The sequence below is a fragment of the Oryzias latipes genome, chromosome 19 (genome assembly GCF_002234675.1).
Source record: "Oryzias latipes chromosome 19, ASM223467v1".
Classification (NCBI taxonomy): Eukaryota; Metazoa; Chordata; class Actinopteri; order Beloniformes; family Adrianichthyidae; genus Oryzias; species Oryzias latipes.
Genome location: NC_019877.2, coordinates 12,657,683 through 12,674,822, shown reverse-complemented (window position 1 = coordinate 12,674,822; position 17,140 = coordinate 12,657,683). Strand labels below are relative to the sequence as shown.

Below are 17,140 nucleotides of genomic sequence, written 5' to 3'. Positions count from 1 at the left end.
CCAAATTGAATCAGTGGTTGTGAACTCACATCTGAAAGGGTCCCATTCTGTACCCTAAAGGCTGATGGTAGATCAAGCATGTGTCAGTCAAGAGATGACACTTCCTGTTTTGATTACTGATGAGAGGGACGGATGATCTTAACTGAATCTGAATGACAAAACTTCAAAAACATGAGTGGGGAACCGAAAAATATAATTTTTTTTTGTAGTTTTCTTAGATAGAAGTAAATAAAATAGCTGGAATATAATCGTATAATCGAGCTGAATATCGCCCCAAAATACTCAGTTACTTTTATTTAGATCAGTTACACTGAACTTTGCTTTTTCTATTCAAGTAACAAAACCAATTTTGTCTGTTTTATTTTACCTGTGGACAGTTGTCTCCATGGACCGTTGTGTTTGCACGCGTGTTTCTTCAGTAAGAGGAGATAAATGCAGTGAAGCCACACTGATTGGTATTTTGTGTGCTCTTATAAGCAGTAATTAGCCACAATTTAGTATTTTGTGGTCACAAATGAGCATCTGAGTAGCTTTTTGAGAGCACAAAGTGTCAGAAGTCAGAGCTCTGTCTCCCCCTCTGGTCACCAGCAGGAACCGTCTCAAGAGTCCTGAATGCACTTCATCTCCCAGCAACCCCTGCTTGTACTTCCTGGATGTCGCAGCTGACTCTCATTCACTCAATCAATCACAAGGTGTGTCTAAATTCCCACAAAAATCCCTAACTACAAAAAAACTATATATTGGAATATCTAGTGCCCTGGATTTTAAAGCAATTCAGATACCATGCCCACAACTTTCTTTTGTTTACACAGCGAATATGTCGTCATCGATTTCACAAAGTGAAAATCTAATTGACATGAGTGTTTTGCAACGAACACCTATGAATCCACTGAGTTCTGAAGATGAAAACGTTGATGGTTTATTAACCCTTGTGGTATCTTACGCACTTTAACATTGGGAGTTGGGTCATCTAGACCCACTAGACAGTGCTCTGAACCTTTTTTCTTCAATGATTTGTGATCTTCACTGCTGTCCATGGATTACATGAAATCTTTCCACCTTTATCCACCTTTGTCATGGAAGGGAGAACACGTCAATGCAAGGGTGGGGTCATCTAAGATAGCACAAGGGTTAAAAAAATTAATTTAACCCTTGTGCTATCTTAGATGACCCCACCCTTCTGTTCAACTCTTCTGTTTTTGACTCAGTTTGCCTGCCCCCTGCAACGACTCTCGACTGGATCCTGACTACCCCTGTCTCTTCTCTGATGCTCTCATGCCTGTTATTTTATTAGCGTTTATATGCATTTTGGCCTCCCTGATTGTTCCAGCTGTGGAGTTTTGCAATGTGTAGAGATTGCTGGACCCACTGTCATCTGTTATCACTGGAGTCCCCGCTGCTGCTTCCAAAGCCACCGTCAAACTGCCAAAATTTGATGGAACTAACCAGAAAGAACAATACCTCAAACAAGTCCAAATTGCAGCAGCACACAATGGATGGAGGGAAGAGGAGACAGCAACTTACATGGCCCTGGCCCTGGAAGGATGAGCACAGCAGATATTTTGGACCTGGCCCAAGCAGAGGAGAGAGACCTGAGCGCCTTAATCATGGCACTAGAACAACGGTTCGGGCGGCGCTCATCAGAGACACATGAAAGGGAACAGCTGATAGGCCACCACCGTCGAGATGAAAAGAACCAGGGCAACCCCTAATTTTCTACAGTAGCACAGGAAGAGTTAGCCCTCCATCTGTTTTTGCAAGGACTCACACCTGAATGGCTTCGCCAACACGTCCCCCTGGACACGCCCCAAAATTTGGAGGAAGTGATCAGGGAAGGAGAACGCACAGAGACCGTTCTCTCCACCTCACATACGGTGCCCGGCGCTCAACCCTGCGTGAGGAGGATCAACCATGAGGCACAGATAGATGACAGCTTCAGAGTCCAATTATCTTCACACAGGCATCTCAGCGTCGTTCACTGGCTGCCCAGCACCCACACCATTTCCCTGATAGCTGTTACCGGTGTGGCGAGTCCAGGCACATTGCACACAACTGCCCTGTGCCAGCACCAAAATCCAGAGGGAAACGACAATCGGATGGTCAGATGAGGAGGCTATCATCCCAACAACTAACACCCCTCCAAGGCCAATGCACACTGGTTGGATGCTTTGGTTATACCAGAGGACTTCACTTGAGTTCTCAACTGGAGGATCAACATTGTCAAGCTCTGGTAGACACCGGATCTAACATCTCTCTTGTGCAGCCGGTTCTCTCCACTGGTTCTTTCACTGATTCATGCACTCCCACCAGCACCCAATTGATGACAATGACTGGAGAAAAGCGGGGGCTGGTGGCGAGATGCATGAGTTCTGGCTCGCCAATATTACAGAGCTGTGAATTATTGGCCTTGACCTCATGACCCTCTGGGGGGGCTTGTGTTAACCCTTGTGCTATCTTACATGACCCCACCCTTACATTGACGTGTTCTCCCTACCATGACAAAGGTGGATAAAGGTGGAAAGATTTCATGTAATCCATGGACAGCAGTGAGGTTCACAAATCATTGACGAAAAAAGGTTCAGAGCACTGTCTAGTGGGTCTAGGTGACCCAACTCCCAATGTTAAAGTGCCCATGATAGCACAAGGGTTAATGCTGCCCAAGCAACCATCACCCTTTGGGCTGTGAGGTGGTTCAGCATGGAAGAATGAAAAATGCTGGACCCGGAATGACTTGTACTGCCTGCGGTGCCACACAAAGTACCGCTGTGACACCAATGAGTGCAGTTTCCACTAGCACCACGTTTCCAGAGAAATTGAAAGCATTGCATGATTGGTTTGCAACTGAACTCAGACCCCCAGCAACACCAGCATCTTGCAGATGCTGGAGAGCGGTTCTGTGTGGATTAGTGACGCCTGAACAGTGTCACAAAGAAAGACTCACATTCCCTCCTTCGGATCTACAATGCTCTGGACCATTGGACAAGGTCTGTGGCAATTTCGGGTGATGCCGTTCAGGCTCTGTAATCCACCAGCCACATTCGTGCGGCTGATGGAGAGGGTTCTGGCTGGTGTGTCTCTGGACTGCTGCATTATTTATCTGGATGACCTGCTGGTGCATGCGGACAAATTCTAGCTTTTTGTATCAATTCAATTCAATTCAATTTTATTTATATAGCCCAAATTCACATCAAAAGTCGTCTCGATGGGCCTCGTAAAGGCAAAGTTTTGATCCAACAGGCTGGACTAAGACTGAACCCAGCTAAGTGCAGCCTCCTAACCAAAGAGACTGAGCTCCTGGCACACGTGGTCAGTGCTAAGGTAGCGGCCATCAGCCCAGCCAAAGTGGAAGTAGTAAGAGACTAGCCCACCCCCACGAACGTTAGCTCAGTAGTCCAGCCAGTGCACACATGCAGCGGTTATGTTTGGACGGGAGCTCCGGACACCGTTGGGCTTGGTGTTCGGAGCCCTGCCTGAACCTGAGATTTTCAGCGGAAGAGAAATGGATTACTGCCGCGGACTCAAGGACTGCCTACATGAGATTCATTAATTCACCCGCAGCGCAAAGTCTGGTGCTGGGATGTGACAGAAGAGGGCTTATGACAGTCTGTGCCGGGGCCAAGAGTTCCCACCTGGGGACAGAAAATGGGTGTTCTGTCCTGAACGGGAAAAAAGGAGTTCCTACCAAGTTAAGCAGCCAGTGGCAGGGACCAGGTGATGTGGTGCACTGACTGTCAGACGTGGTTAACCCTTGTGCTATCTTAGATGACCCCACCCTTACATTGACGTGTTATTCCTTCCATGAAAAAGGTGGATAAAGGTGTAAAGATTTCATGTCATCCATGGACACCAGTGAAGATATCAAATCATTGAAGAAAAAAGGTTCAGAGCACTGTCTTGTGGGTCTAGATGACCCAACTCCCAATGGTAACCCTTGTGCTATCCTAGGCACTTTAACTTGGATGACATGAAATCTTTCCACCTTTATCCACCTCTGTCACGGTAGGGAGAACACGTCAATGTAAGGGTGGGGTCATTTAAGATAGCACAAGGGTAAAAGTGCCTAGTAGCACAAGGGTTATTAGGGTGTGCGTGCCAGACAGGGGACGAGCTGTGGTGCTTCATCAGGACCGGCTGGCCCCTTACCAGCCCCAGTAGGTAGACCTACTAATATGGAAATTAACATAAAAGAACCCAATGGAATATCTTTAGCATTATGAAATTGCAAATTAGCATTCTCTGGCCAGTATTTTGTGGACATATGAGCAATTTGTACATAAGTTTGTATTGTATTTGCATTTTAAGGACACAAAATATCGTTTTGTTATTATTTTTTACAACAAATAAGCATTTTCATTGTATTTTGTGGCCACAAATGAGTAAATTATTAGCATTTTGAGTGTACAAAATAGCATTTTGTTGCCACATATTAGTGATTTGTAGGCTAAAAATTGCATTTTAGTACCATTTTTGTGCATAAATTAGTATTTTAGAAAAATAGCATTATGTGATCAGCATGTTTTTAGTTTTCTGCAAATTAGCCATTGATGGCCATAAATTTGAATGTTATTAGCATTTTGAGTGCACAAATTACCAGTTTAGCCCACACTTTGGCATCTTATTAGCCTTTGTGCATATAAATTAATATTTTGTGGCAACAAATTATTGTTAGGAATTGAAAATACTAAAATACAAGTTTGTGCGTAAAAAAAAAATTCGATGACACGAGTTATAATTTTTTTAGACTATGCCTAAAGTTCTGGTTGTTTACAGGGTTACACAAGGCTTTGAACATAATTATAAGTTGCACACACTGACATCTTAACAGGAAAAAAATCTAACTCAAAATATCAGAGCTGTGATATGATGTCATACTCACCTCTGACCAATAGGAGGCAGTGAAGCTACTTCTATTTGCCATGGATTGCCAAAACCTTAGAACCATCCAAATGCAGAAAATATCAACAAACCAATTTTCTTTACCCATCAGAGTTTAGTTTCAACCAATATTTTAAACGATCCTGAATCGGTGCCTCTGGTAATATCAATATTGCTGCAGAACTACTGCTGCTGAGTCGGCATATTGGTGATTAAATGGATGAAGGTGGGGGCTGTGGGAGTGACTCATTCAAATAGAGGTGACAAAGCATTTTCTCTTCTCGCTGCAGAATCTCTGCATCTATCCTGATCTCATGTAGCTTATCGCACATAAACTGCCAGATGCTAAAAAACAATTCATGTTGTTGTGATGGCCAATAAATATTTATTCAGTAACAATATTGAAAACAAGAAGTGGCATCTTTGGGCAATCTGGGTGATGGATTATAGTCAGTAATGTGCAGAAATCCTCCTTCCCCAGCAACGAAGCTCTGTTGGTTATGTAACAGAGCTTACAGACTCAGTATCAGAACAGGTACACACAGAAAAAGGCATCCGTCAAAACATGCATGCAGATGGTAGAAGCATCCCTGATAAATGAAGGATGAGCGAGAAGGGATGGGTTACTGCATGGCTGGAAAATGCTGCAGCATCCGGCTGTCTCTCCTCCTCCTCTCTCTCCTGGTTACCAGCTGACTTCCTCCCTCCTCCTCACGGTTTAAGGGCTGGGGCCTTGCTGTGATGCTCTCAGTGTTGTAGCACCAAAGGGAGGAGGAGCCAGAAGCAAACAAACACATTCAGACTCTGACATCTCGTCTCCTCTGCACACTCTCTGTAAGCAACGAGCAGCTAGTTTTGGAACCAGGGAGCCCAGTTGTCTTGCAAACCCACGATGGATGTATTCATGAAAGGGTTCTCTATGGCCAAGGAGGGAGTGGTGGCTGCTGCTGAAAAGACCAAAGCAGGCATGGAGGAGGCAGCAGCCAGAACCAAAGAAGGAGTGATGTATGTAGGTATGTAAAGGGTCATATTTTGCATTCTGGGGTCCAAAGCTGGGACTATTGAGAGCAAAAGCAAGTGAAGGGAGCAAAAGAGCACAGATGGGACAGTGCTGCAGCACGGAGGGTATGGGATGTGATGAAGGGTGGATGATAGCTGGACGTTGAGAAGTTAAGGACTGGTTTGAGTTGTGCAGAATGGAACAGAAGGGAAGTCAGGAAGAAAAAAAAAGACACTGCAGTCCCGTGATGGTGCAGCTACGGGCTTTTATCACCTTTCCAGCGTTATTTACAGCCAAAGGCTTGCAGAGAGGACATCCAGAGAAGGGCTCTGCAGCTGAGTCCCCAAAGTGCCAGCTGTATGCTTGACCTACATTTGAGTGGGATGTGTGTATGCATTATAGATGATTAAACAGGCTGCCTATTTTAAGACTTATTAATAATTCCACAAATGTAACAGGACAGATGATTTCAAAAAATTGCAAATCTCTTTTTTTGCAGACTTAAACTCTGCTCCGTATCCTGGCTTTCGTTTTTTCTGTGCTTTTATTTTAGTTTAAGTGGCAACTGCGTCACATCTCAAGGTTACCTCTAGTACTACACTTAGACCAACTGAGGGGAGGTGGGGGTGAGGGGGAGGAGCTGATGGAGTCGGAAGTTGCCTCCTGCAGTCCGTCTGCGGCGTCACGCTGCAGCGTCCGGATGATGAAAAAGAATTTTAAAGCAAAAGTCAATGTCGCAGCAAGTAAAACACAGTCTGCCCATCCATGTTAGTGAAGGAAAAGCTAGGCTGTGGGGGTGCAGCAGCTGGATTCTACAGCCAAGGAGGGCGCAGGATGACGACAAGCCGTCATCCTCCACCCACTGCTCCTAAAACAACCCCCACCCCCGGGAAAGATGGAGGGATGCAGGCAAATGAAGAAGAGGAGAGGAGGGAGGGCTGTTATGTCACAGCTTTGAGTCCTGTATGAAAGCATGAGGGCACAGGGCGAGGAACAGAGGGGACACCTGAGCATTCCAGAGTCAGGACAAGGTCAGGTGAAGGAATCGAGAAGGTCAACAGGGAGACTCAGTGGAAACAGGTTGGCAAAGATGTGGAATTAAAAGCAGAGGAGAGGAGGAAGAGGAGGAGAGGGGATCGCTGAAGTGAAGAGGGTCGATGGCACTCATAAAGCCACATGTGATCTGAAATGCAACTATGTACTCTGGGATTAAATAATCCCTGGACACAGAAAGAACCCACAGGCGATTCCTTCTGTTTTTCCTTTTTTAAACAATGCCGACTTTAACCTGTACAGTCTGTTTTGTATGCACATTATTTTGGACGGAAAGAGCAGACACTTAAATCTAAAGTGGAGCAATCTCTGTTTAGCAGATTTTCTGGGAGGAATATGATTCAAGATTGTAATTATTTTAAAAGCCGCTTCCTTGTTCCCCATAATATTTAATAACTGATTGCTTCAGACACGAAGAGGACAGATCACCTTAGGTTCAGGCTTTCAGACACAGCAGTGTCACTCGGCTATTTCTGAGCAGAAGGAGCTGTGTCATTGCAGTCTCTGTGGGTTTTTCCTGCAGCGCTGCTCTGCTCTGCGCTCCGGCACGTGGCTCCTGTTCGCCGAGAGCGTGCACAGTCACGGCACGGGGAGTAGGAGGAGACAGAGGGGACAGGTGGATGCAGGAAGCTGGAAATGTCAGCATCTACATCTGTGGAGGGGGCAACAAAAGCTCCATTTGCTTCTGCTATGAATAAAGTTGCCCTTTATCATGGTTTGGAGCAGAGATTCATCCTCCTTCTTTCCCTCACTCTGATAGGTTATATAATCTGCAAAAGATTATAAACATAGATAGATAGATGACTTTATTTATCCCACGATGAGGAAATTCTGTTAGAACAGGGCTCAAATGTCTCCTACTAACACACCATTTCAAGTTATCAATCCAACTGAGCTTTCTCCAACTGCTAAAAAATACTATTATAATAAATTATTCATATGTTTTCAGTGAAAATTTTCCTTCTTAGAGATGTATGTTCAAAACTACATCAAAACTAAGACTTCTTCTCTTTAATTTAAGTAAATCTATTGCTCCTGTTTAGTTAATTGCCATTTCAAGGTGCCTCACATTTATTTGGAGTGGCAGCTGCATTTTGTGTCGTAAAGAAATGTAGCGGTTATAATGAATAATGGCTCTATGTCCCCAAAATTGTGTTACTTTTTTGCACAATTTGACACCATTTTTTATATTCTCATAACTGTTCTCCATTTTCTGCTTTAATAATCTCGATTATGTAAATTTTGTGATCAAATGGAACTAAACTTAATTTGAAAGAACTGATTTGATTTGAATTAAACTGAATGGCACTGAATCAATCTAAGATGAACTTTTGAGAATCATTGAAATAATTGAATTATTTGTTACTCATTTAAAATGAACAGAAATATATAAGCTGAAAATGTTCCTTTGGTTTGCAGGCAATAAGACAAAGGAGGGAGTCGTCTCATCAGTAAACACAGGTAAGAAATGCTCTCGCACTTAGTCACATCACCATATATATGGACAAGACAACGCTGTGCATGATAACATTTTGTTTATGTGTGAACATTGAATGCTTTCTTTTAAAAGGTAAACAATGTGCAAGCTATGTTTGAACCCTGGAGAACCAGCAGGGTCAAATTTGTTTGCAGTTTTTTTTATTGTGATTTTAGTCACCCCCCCCCCCCTTTTTATTTTTAGTTGTTTATTTTTGTGGCTGCTGACAATTGCTGCTACCTAAAATGAACAATTAACCCTTGTGCTATCTTAGATGACACCACCCCTTCATTTTCGTGTCATTCCTACCATGACAAAGGTGGATAAAGATGGAAAGATTTCATGTAATCCATGGACACCAGTGAAGATCACAAATCATTGAAGAAAAAAGGTTCAGAGCACTGTCTAGTGGGTCTAGATGACCCAACTCCCAACGTTAAAGTGCCTAGGATATCACAAGGGTTAAGATAAAGTAAATCTAACTTTAGAGGCCAAAGGAAAACTATTCTTAGGTTTTGCAGGGTTGAATTATAATTATAAAAAATTTGACCAATTTGTCATGCAAATTTAGAAATATATAAATATATGACTGATATACACAATAAAAATATAGCTATACATTTCAAGCATATGTATAGGGTGGGTGCATTAAAGCATGCTGCATGGTTGTGTGGTGTTAACACTCTGACAGCAAGTGTCACAGAACAGGCAGACAGCTGGTTCCATTTGCAGGAAGTTTAGTAGTTCAGCTAAAAGTCCACAAAGCTAAATCAGGGTCAGGCAGGCAGGGGTCAATAATGAGCATGGAAGCATCAGAAAAGAAGCTACATTAGTCAGGATCCAGGTGAGATTTGGGGCAGGCAAACTGAATCAGAGACAACACAGGGTGACAAAATCAGAAGATTAGATCCAGGTATAACACTTGGCAATACAGGAAGCATTGCTCACGTTGAGTGAGGCTCAGTGCAGTGCTTAACCCTTGTGCTATCCTAGGCACTTTAACATTGAGAGTTGGGTCATCTAGACCCACTAGACAGTGCTCTGAACCTTTTTTCTTCAATGATTTGTGATCTTCACTGGTGGATTACATGAAATCTTTCCACCATTATCCACCTTTGTCATGGTAGGTAGAACACTTCAATGTAAGGGTGGGGTCATCTAAGATAGCACAAGGGTTAAAAAAGCACTGAAAGTCAGGTGTGTGGCATCCAGAAACTGTGTGCCGGGGTTCCTGGGAGATGTAGTGTGTTTAGAACACTAGATGGTTCCACCGATGACCACATAGAGCTCTGACTTCTGACAGCAAGAAGGTTCAAATTCCAGTGTGGGTTATTTCCACGTCATCTAAATTGCTCTGAAAAGTGAGCCAGTGCAACTTGTCAGGATTACGGCCTGCTCACCTGCATACCTTTTCCTTTCATTTATCAGTGGCCAACAAGACTGTGGATCAGACTAACATCGTAGGAGACACAGCGGTCGCAGGGGCCCACGAGGTGTCGCAGGCGACCGTGGAAGGTGTTGAGAACGTTGCAGCGTCAACTGGGCTGATCAATCAGGTTGGTTTCCATTGTATCACTGAATTCAATAATAGGTGTTAAAAGTCAAAGATGCTTTCTCAGCAAATTCACATTTCACTCAGGTTATACTCAAATGTATAGATATATATTTTTAATATACAATTTCAATCGTTTTTTTTCCAATTGAATATTTATTATAGAGCTTTATCAATTGTCCCTATTGAGGGGAACAATCAATTCTATTTTATATTATTCTATTTTGTTCTATTCTTAAAAAAGTTTAATATTGTTTAGACTTCTTTGTAGAACAGCATGTTCACTTTTCACAAGCTCATACTGATCAATTAATCAATAAAATAACAAACATCATATCCCTGTCACTGTTCTGAGATTAGACTACTACAACCTCTAACTCTTCACACAGTCACATATTTCAGCCCAAAGTATAGCTACTCCAAGTCAAAAAGAGCTCTATGACAAGTAAACATTGCACAGTTAGATAATAGATTTTTGAATGTGAAGTAGACTGCTAAAGTACATGGTAAAATATTAGTAAAATACAGGTTTTTGAAATGCCTTTTAAAAACATGTCCAGTTTATTTTCTCAATACGTGTGTACTATAAAAGATATGGATCCACATTTTAGTTTTTTTTGGTTTAGCTCAAAAATACCCAGATAAACCACAGAATATTAAAATTGTAGGTGATCAAAAAGATGTTTTTAACATTAATTACCATCCGTAAAAGTATTAATAAATTGCTTAAGTTATTGTAAACATTTTGATTGGTTACTTTCTTATTTCTTATTACGTAGTATCACTAAAAGATTATTGTATATAATCTGAATATTGTTATTTGTTAGCCCAGATTACTTCCATATTCTTTGATGTCTAAAGGTTTCCTTTAAGACCTTAATTGTCTTTAAATCACTGTGTTTTTTCTGTTGGATGTTATTATTTTATGTTTATGGCCGTAACTGAAGCTCTCAAACACATGGGGCTAATAATATCCGTCACAACTGTCTTGCCTATATACAAATAACCACTAGAGGGAGCTATTTCACTTGTAAGACCTGGCTGCAGGGGTACACTTTTTTGTGACTTTTTCCTTTTTAATTCGACAAATATACCCTTGAAGAAATGTTCATATAAAAATGCTGTCCATTTATTTTCATTTATGTCTATTAACCTGTAAAATGTTTTTGAAGAAACTTTATTGACAAATTTTGCACATGCAGAATATCATACAGTGACACAAGTTTAAAACACAAGTTAAGTAACAACTTACCGGGAGGTTAAATAACAAATCAGTAAAAGCGAAAAAAATAAGCCGCCATCTTGTTGTCTGCACCCAGGTCCTTCTCTAATATTTGGGCTTCTTACACTTTATTGCTGTTTAATTGCTTCTGGGGATGTTACCTAAAATTACATAAATGGAATAAACTTTTTTTATTTCAAAATTTATACTTTCTTGAATCCTATAAGTGTTTACTTTAAATATGTAATTATTTTTGCTTGTTGACTTCCATGCAAGAGTTAAATGTTTTCACATTTAACAGATGTGTTTTTTATGCATGCTTGTGTTTCTGTGTTGTCTCTTGTGTGTTGTTTTCATGTTCATTTCTGACATCTGTGGCTTTGTTTCCTTTCTGTCGTTGTCTTTGCTTTCCTTGTAGGAGGAGCCTTTTTACGAGGTGCCTGTTGTGTGGGGGTCTAAGGGGTTGACTAGTGTGAAGAAAGACAGGGGACACTATATGACAGTAACATGTTTTGACAGCACCCTCATGCAGTCTTTATCAGTTATCATGCAACACGCCTGCAGTGACATCACAGATCTGTTGCAGGGACTGCATTGGTGTGCAGCATCAACAAATAAACCACACAAGACGGAAGCATCAGAAGAAGAAAAAACCCTTGAGTGTGGATGCAATTTTGCAACAAAAAAAATCTATAATTTAAAAGATTTGGATGCTTTTAAAGTCTTGTGCTTTAGGCATCACAGACACTAAACATCTCATTTCTAACAACGCTGCTTGTTTCTGGACTAAAGTAAAACATTAAATATTTGTACTAAGCTCAGAATGATGAGACCTTGAAGCCTTAACTATTTCAATAGACAGGTTGACATGCTTTAACCAACTAACTGCCCCTTTTTAAAGCCCTAAGCATGTTTATGATAGTTCCAATTAGGCAGAGCATGACATGGTTTGAGTCAGAATGGCATAAATGATCATTCAGACACCCAGCGATGCTTGAAGCAATGCCATCATCCCGTCCTTTCCTCCTTGCAGAGCAGATTTACTGAGTCCTCTCATCTCTTGCAGGGAGAGTACGGAGGAATGGAGCAGGGCGGAGAAGGAGGAGAGGTAAGACATGTGAAGATGGATAGTGTTACTACTTTGAAAAATAATTTGTATATTTTGCAATCTTTCTGACAGACATTTTAACGGTTAAAAAGAAAATATGTATATGTATATGATGGAACATTTTAAAGAAAATAAATCTGCACTGCCAAAAAACCAAAGGGAGCACTACAAAAACACGTCCTATACCTGAACGAATGAAATATTCTCTTTAAAAACGTTATTCTTCAGATAGTTGGACGAGCTGACAGCACGACCACACAACAATTATTAATAGAAATTTAATTTATTAGCCACTGGAGGTTTGGATGTGGATTCATCCCATAAAACATTGGAAAAACTCACCACAGGCTGATCCAACTGTGATGTAAAGTCTGAAACACAACCAAACCTCCTCGTGCGCATATGTTGTCAGTCCGCTATAATCTCCTATATACAACGGGTGCAAGCGGTCTGCAGCAGTCTTGGCTAACCACCGACCTGCTTTGAGAGACGGACCGAGGAGTCTGACAGTTTGTGTGAATCTTACTCTGTGTGTACATTTGAATAAAATCCAAACCATGCATCGGTATGCATTGTGTTTCCTACGTGATGACACATTTATCTTTAGAAACTATATTGGAGTTGTCTTATTGATCGCCTTTTATTTCCACCTGTTGTCTATTTCACTTGCACAAAACCATGTGAAATTGATTGTCAGTCAGTGTTGCTTCCTAAAGAGTGACTGACTTGGAGGAACATTTAGATATTTTAGGTGTTTCCTTTATTTTTTTGAGCAGTGTAACATTTAATATCCAAATACAACAGCTTATCTAGTGGTTTGTTTTGAAAGTCATTTATAAAAATACTTTTTTTCATTTTCATTTATTATGTTACCAAGTTCAATAAAAGTACATTTATTTTTTTATGATGCTATTATATTATAGTCAATATGTTAATTTCTCTATAATTATATACAATTCACTATTTTAAAAATGTAGAAAACTATATTATTTTAGTTTTTAAGTCTCGGTTATGACATTACAATTGAAACTTATACTGATTGAAGTTCAATTCAAAGTAGAATTACTTTAAAATATTTTTTAATGTTTAATTATTTATATTAAAAAAATCATTGCATTTATAATTAATCAAAAATTCTTCATCAAAAGATTACTTAGTAGGAGTATAAGATGGTTGGTTAAATTTAAGACAAATGAGAAACAGATGCGGTATAAATAATTTATTGTCTAGATAGAATGTATAGAATTTGAGAAAAATAACTTTATGAAACACAAAAAATAAATAAATTGTAGTATATTAATATATCATAAAACATATTTTCAGAAACTTCCCTCTATTCACAGCATTTTGGCCAAATAATATCTTTCACTGATGACTAAAATCAGGGCGGAGCTAGCCCATTTTAGGGTTGAGGAGAGGGAAAAAAGACTTTGGGAAGGGGGCAAAACATCACAGTGGAAGGCCATTACTAATGAAAGCATTAAACAATACTGTTTTTAACAGTTTTATTATTATTTTCATTGTTTTCATTTTTGCAATACTTAAAGAAGCTTGTATTGATGATTTCTGGATCATTGTCAATAATGACTTAAGAATTTGGGGGGCAAGAGTGGGGAAAGGCTTTTAAAGGGGGGCAGCCGCCCCCCTCCCCCCCTCGCCATGTAGCTCCACCCCTGTGTAAAATCAATTACGGATGCATAATATTGTATTCGTATATACAGTCAATAGTCCGCTTGAAAACGTTTTCAAAAATATTTTCTATAAAAACAGCAAGTTTGTCTGAGATTGGCAAATACTTTTTTGCACACATGGTTGTACATATCTACAGCTGAACTACATTGTTTAGATTTGTTGGCAAAAATCTTTCCTTTTGCTTAAATATCTGCAAACAGCAATATTGTGTTGCTAGTGAATCATCTCACAGGAATACATTTTGAAAACAACAAAAAACTACGTTATTAACAGTCCATCTGTACTACATAAGAGTTCTCAGTTTTCTTTTTTGTGTGTTTTTTTAATTGCAAAGAAAGACTTAAGTAGAAGTTAAAAAGAAGCTTGAAAGAAACTTCTTTTTGCTTCTACCTTGCAGTCACAAAGTAAATGTCCGTCATTCCCTCCTGCCTCTGTTTCTAATTGTGTCTTTACATTTCAGTTGATAAGGTAGCAGATTACTCATTTGATCTCATTGCCCACAGTGCAAATCAGAAGTTACTACACGAGTAAACTGGCTTTTATTAGAATAATAAAAACCTGATCTGAGTTTGTGTCACAACATAATGTAAATGTAATCTGCTCATTGAATCCAATATGGTTTAGCATCACCAAAGTGTCAGTTATGTTTTTAAGAAGATAATTTGGGTTTTTATAGGAATAAATTATCAAGCATAAATTTTAATAAGGTTTAATGACATTATTGTGTTTTTCTGCTCAAATAACGAATCGATCCAAATACTGATGTGGACCTCTGCATTAATCTTCATTATGTCTGTTTCTTTAGGGTTATTAGTCTTCTTTAGGACCCCCCAGGAGACCCTCGGCCTCTTCACCTCGCTGTTCAGATTCCCAACATGTTTTTTTTTTTTTTTTTGTGACTTTACAAAACCAAAAGCAACTCATACTGACTTTTCCAGATACTACACCTCAGCCCTACTTGTTTAGTCCTTCCCAAAACAAACCCATGACACTCACCTTCTTTTCTTCCCCTGCTGGTTCTTCGCCCCTCTGCTGCTTCCCCACCTCAGTGCTTTGCGTCCTCACTTCACTTGTGTGTTTGTGTCGTTCTGAAATGAATCATAGTGTTGTTGCCATTCCATGCCTTCCAGCCCATGGAGAAATTCTTAACACACATTCACATTCACACAAACAAGATGAGAAACTGTAGCAATGTGAGGAAAATAAACATTTGCACACAAAACATTCTGTCAAATGCCAGCAAAGATCTCTCAGTGAGGAACTGAGACAGTTGAAACCACTGCAGGAGATTCAACTTTGAAAATCGTTTAAAAAAAAGAAGTCTTTCTATATAGGAAAAACAGGAGAGGCCACGGCAGGGTGTGTAGTTAGTTTGCTAATGCATGCATGTTACCTGGACTAATCTAGAGCAGCTGCAGGCTTTTCCATAAAGACAAACCTCCAGTGGCTTGTGCAGGGATTGATGCAATAAAGACAGAAGAAGTTCTGTTAGATGTACAGCGGTTTTGCATGCGCTAAAGTCTCTAGAGTAGAGCAGTGCAGCTGTCCTGTGACGCTTTGTGTGGTTTCTGTGTGTTTTGCTTCTGCATTTAGAAACTGTGGAGTGATGCTGTGAATCTGATATGATGCATGAGCAAGTTGCTTTGTAATGTGTGTGTGTATGTAAATATAAGATAAGATAGGGGGGATGTTGATACTAAGAATATACCAATTATTTACTGTTGGTTTAAAAAACAGGGCAGTTTATGTGGAACACCATCATCCTGATCAATTGATCATTTCTAAAAAATCGAACACATTTTTTTATGAATTCAAAAATGCAAATAAAAATCCTGTTTTTTAAAACCATCAGTGTTTTAATAAGCAAATTCCTGATGATGGAAGTAAAATTAGGTTTCAATCAAAATCCATGGATTCATGTGATCAGAAGACAAATTATAACTGATTTTAAATGTTTCTAGTAGAAATTTCAAGTGTGAATATGCTATAGCAGTGTGTTGAGTTGCTACAGAGCACTGTTAAAGCAGTACAGACATAAAAAAGCTTCAATGATTAAATGTTGCTTCTTATTTCATGTTTTAAATAAACATTTGCAACATTTAACACTACAAATCAATAGCTGTCACTTCTTTATTGTTACATTTTGTGAAAATTGTTTGCCTGTTGTTTAAATCTATTCCTTCAAAAATTAAAAAAAAAAGGCGGTTTGTGAATGTTTAATGATGTTTGCATGTGTGTTTGTGTGTAGCTGGGGTAATGGTTAGGACCTCCGTCAGTCTGGATTCTTGCTCTCCTGCAGCTCCTTCCTTCAACTGTCTCAGGCTCCTCCCACAGCTAACCTGCCTGGCATCAGCGTGTCATTTAACGTGGAGCTCGTTCTGCCAGCAGAGTTTCTGAGCAACTTCTTCAGAGTTTGTGTGTCTTTTTGTTTTTACTTTGAGGCCGATGGAAACTGATGCCTGCATGTTGCCTTACCGAGCCATCTCAAACACACACACACACACACAGCAAACAATTGTTCATCCGCACAAGTCACGCACTGTGTTTCAGTTGGCATCAAATCAGACTTGCTGATTTTATAAACAGTACCTGTGAAAATAAAAAGGTTTTTGTTGATATCCAACAGACGAGTGTGGTTTTTTGTTAAAAGGGGGGACTGGTTTCTGGGTTTTAGGACAGCAAGAACCTGAATGGAGTTTGTTTTGGTCCTGACCGCAATGTGGGTGTTTTCATCAAAGGTGTCCAAGTACAGACAAAACTCCAGAATACTCAACATGGTAAAGTACACGACTCACACACAATGAGTAGAGGAAATAGTAAAAAAAAAAATTGTGAATGTTGTTTGTTTCCCTTCACAGATTTTCGGAATAAAGAGGCTATTGTAATGCGATAGACACACCTCGTTTTGTGTCTTCTGCATAATGGTCTCACTGTTCTTATTTATTGGCACCAAAATCAAAAACTCTAATTGGATTTTTTTTCCAATGTGACATCAATTTCAACATTCCCCAGGGTTCACTTTGGGGGAGAAGGTGCAACAGTCTAGCCAGGCATAGTATAAACTGTTGTGAAGCATGTAGGTCCAGTGGTTTCCTGCTAATTTAGCTGTGTTCTGGTTGGTAAGTTGCTATAGCTGATCAAGATTGTGGCTAAATGAGTTT

At 40.0% G+C, this 17,140-nt stretch overlaps 1 protein-coding gene across 2 annotated transcripts; it reads left to right on the top strand.

Moving 5' to 3' along the window:
• The first annotated feature begins 5,606 nt into the window (after positions 1-5,606).
• LOC101168745 (alpha-synuclein-like) lies at positions 5,607-16,604 on the top strand. 2 transcript variants are annotated; one of them, XM_023949084.1, is made up of 6 exons: positions 5,607-5,888; positions 8,348-8,389; positions 9,834-9,961; positions 11,598-11,615; positions 12,246-12,287; positions 14,785-16,604. In XM_023949084.1, exons 1-6 carry the CDS (start codon positions 5,768-5,770, stop codon positions 14,791-14,793), a joined length of 360 nt encoding a protein of 119 aa, XP_023804852.1. In that variant the 5' UTR covers positions 5,607-5,767; the 3' UTR covers positions 14,794-16,604. The 2 variants fall into 2 exon arrangements, with proteins under 2 accessions (XP_023804852.1, NP_001292337.1); NM_001305408.1 differs by lacking the exon at positions 11,598-11,615 and having other exon boundaries at positions 5,768-5,888; positions 14,785-14,793.
• Positions 16,605-17,140: the final 536 nt, after the last annotated feature.

Excerpts from the sequence above, each read along its gene's own strand:
- LOC101168745 (XM_023949084.1), top strand. The coding sequence starts at position 5,768 with ATGGATGTATTCATGAAAGGGTTCTCTATGGCCAAGGAGGGAGTGGTG. Across the intron at positions 5,889-8,347 it reads AGAAGGAGTGATGTATGTAG|GCAATAAGACAAAGGAGGGA; the intron begins GTATGTAAAGGG and ends TTTGGTTTGCAG. Across the intron at positions 8,390-9,833 it reads CGTCTCATCAGTAAACACAG|TGGCCAACAAGACTGTGGAT; the intron begins GTAAGAAATGCT and ends TTCATTTATCAG.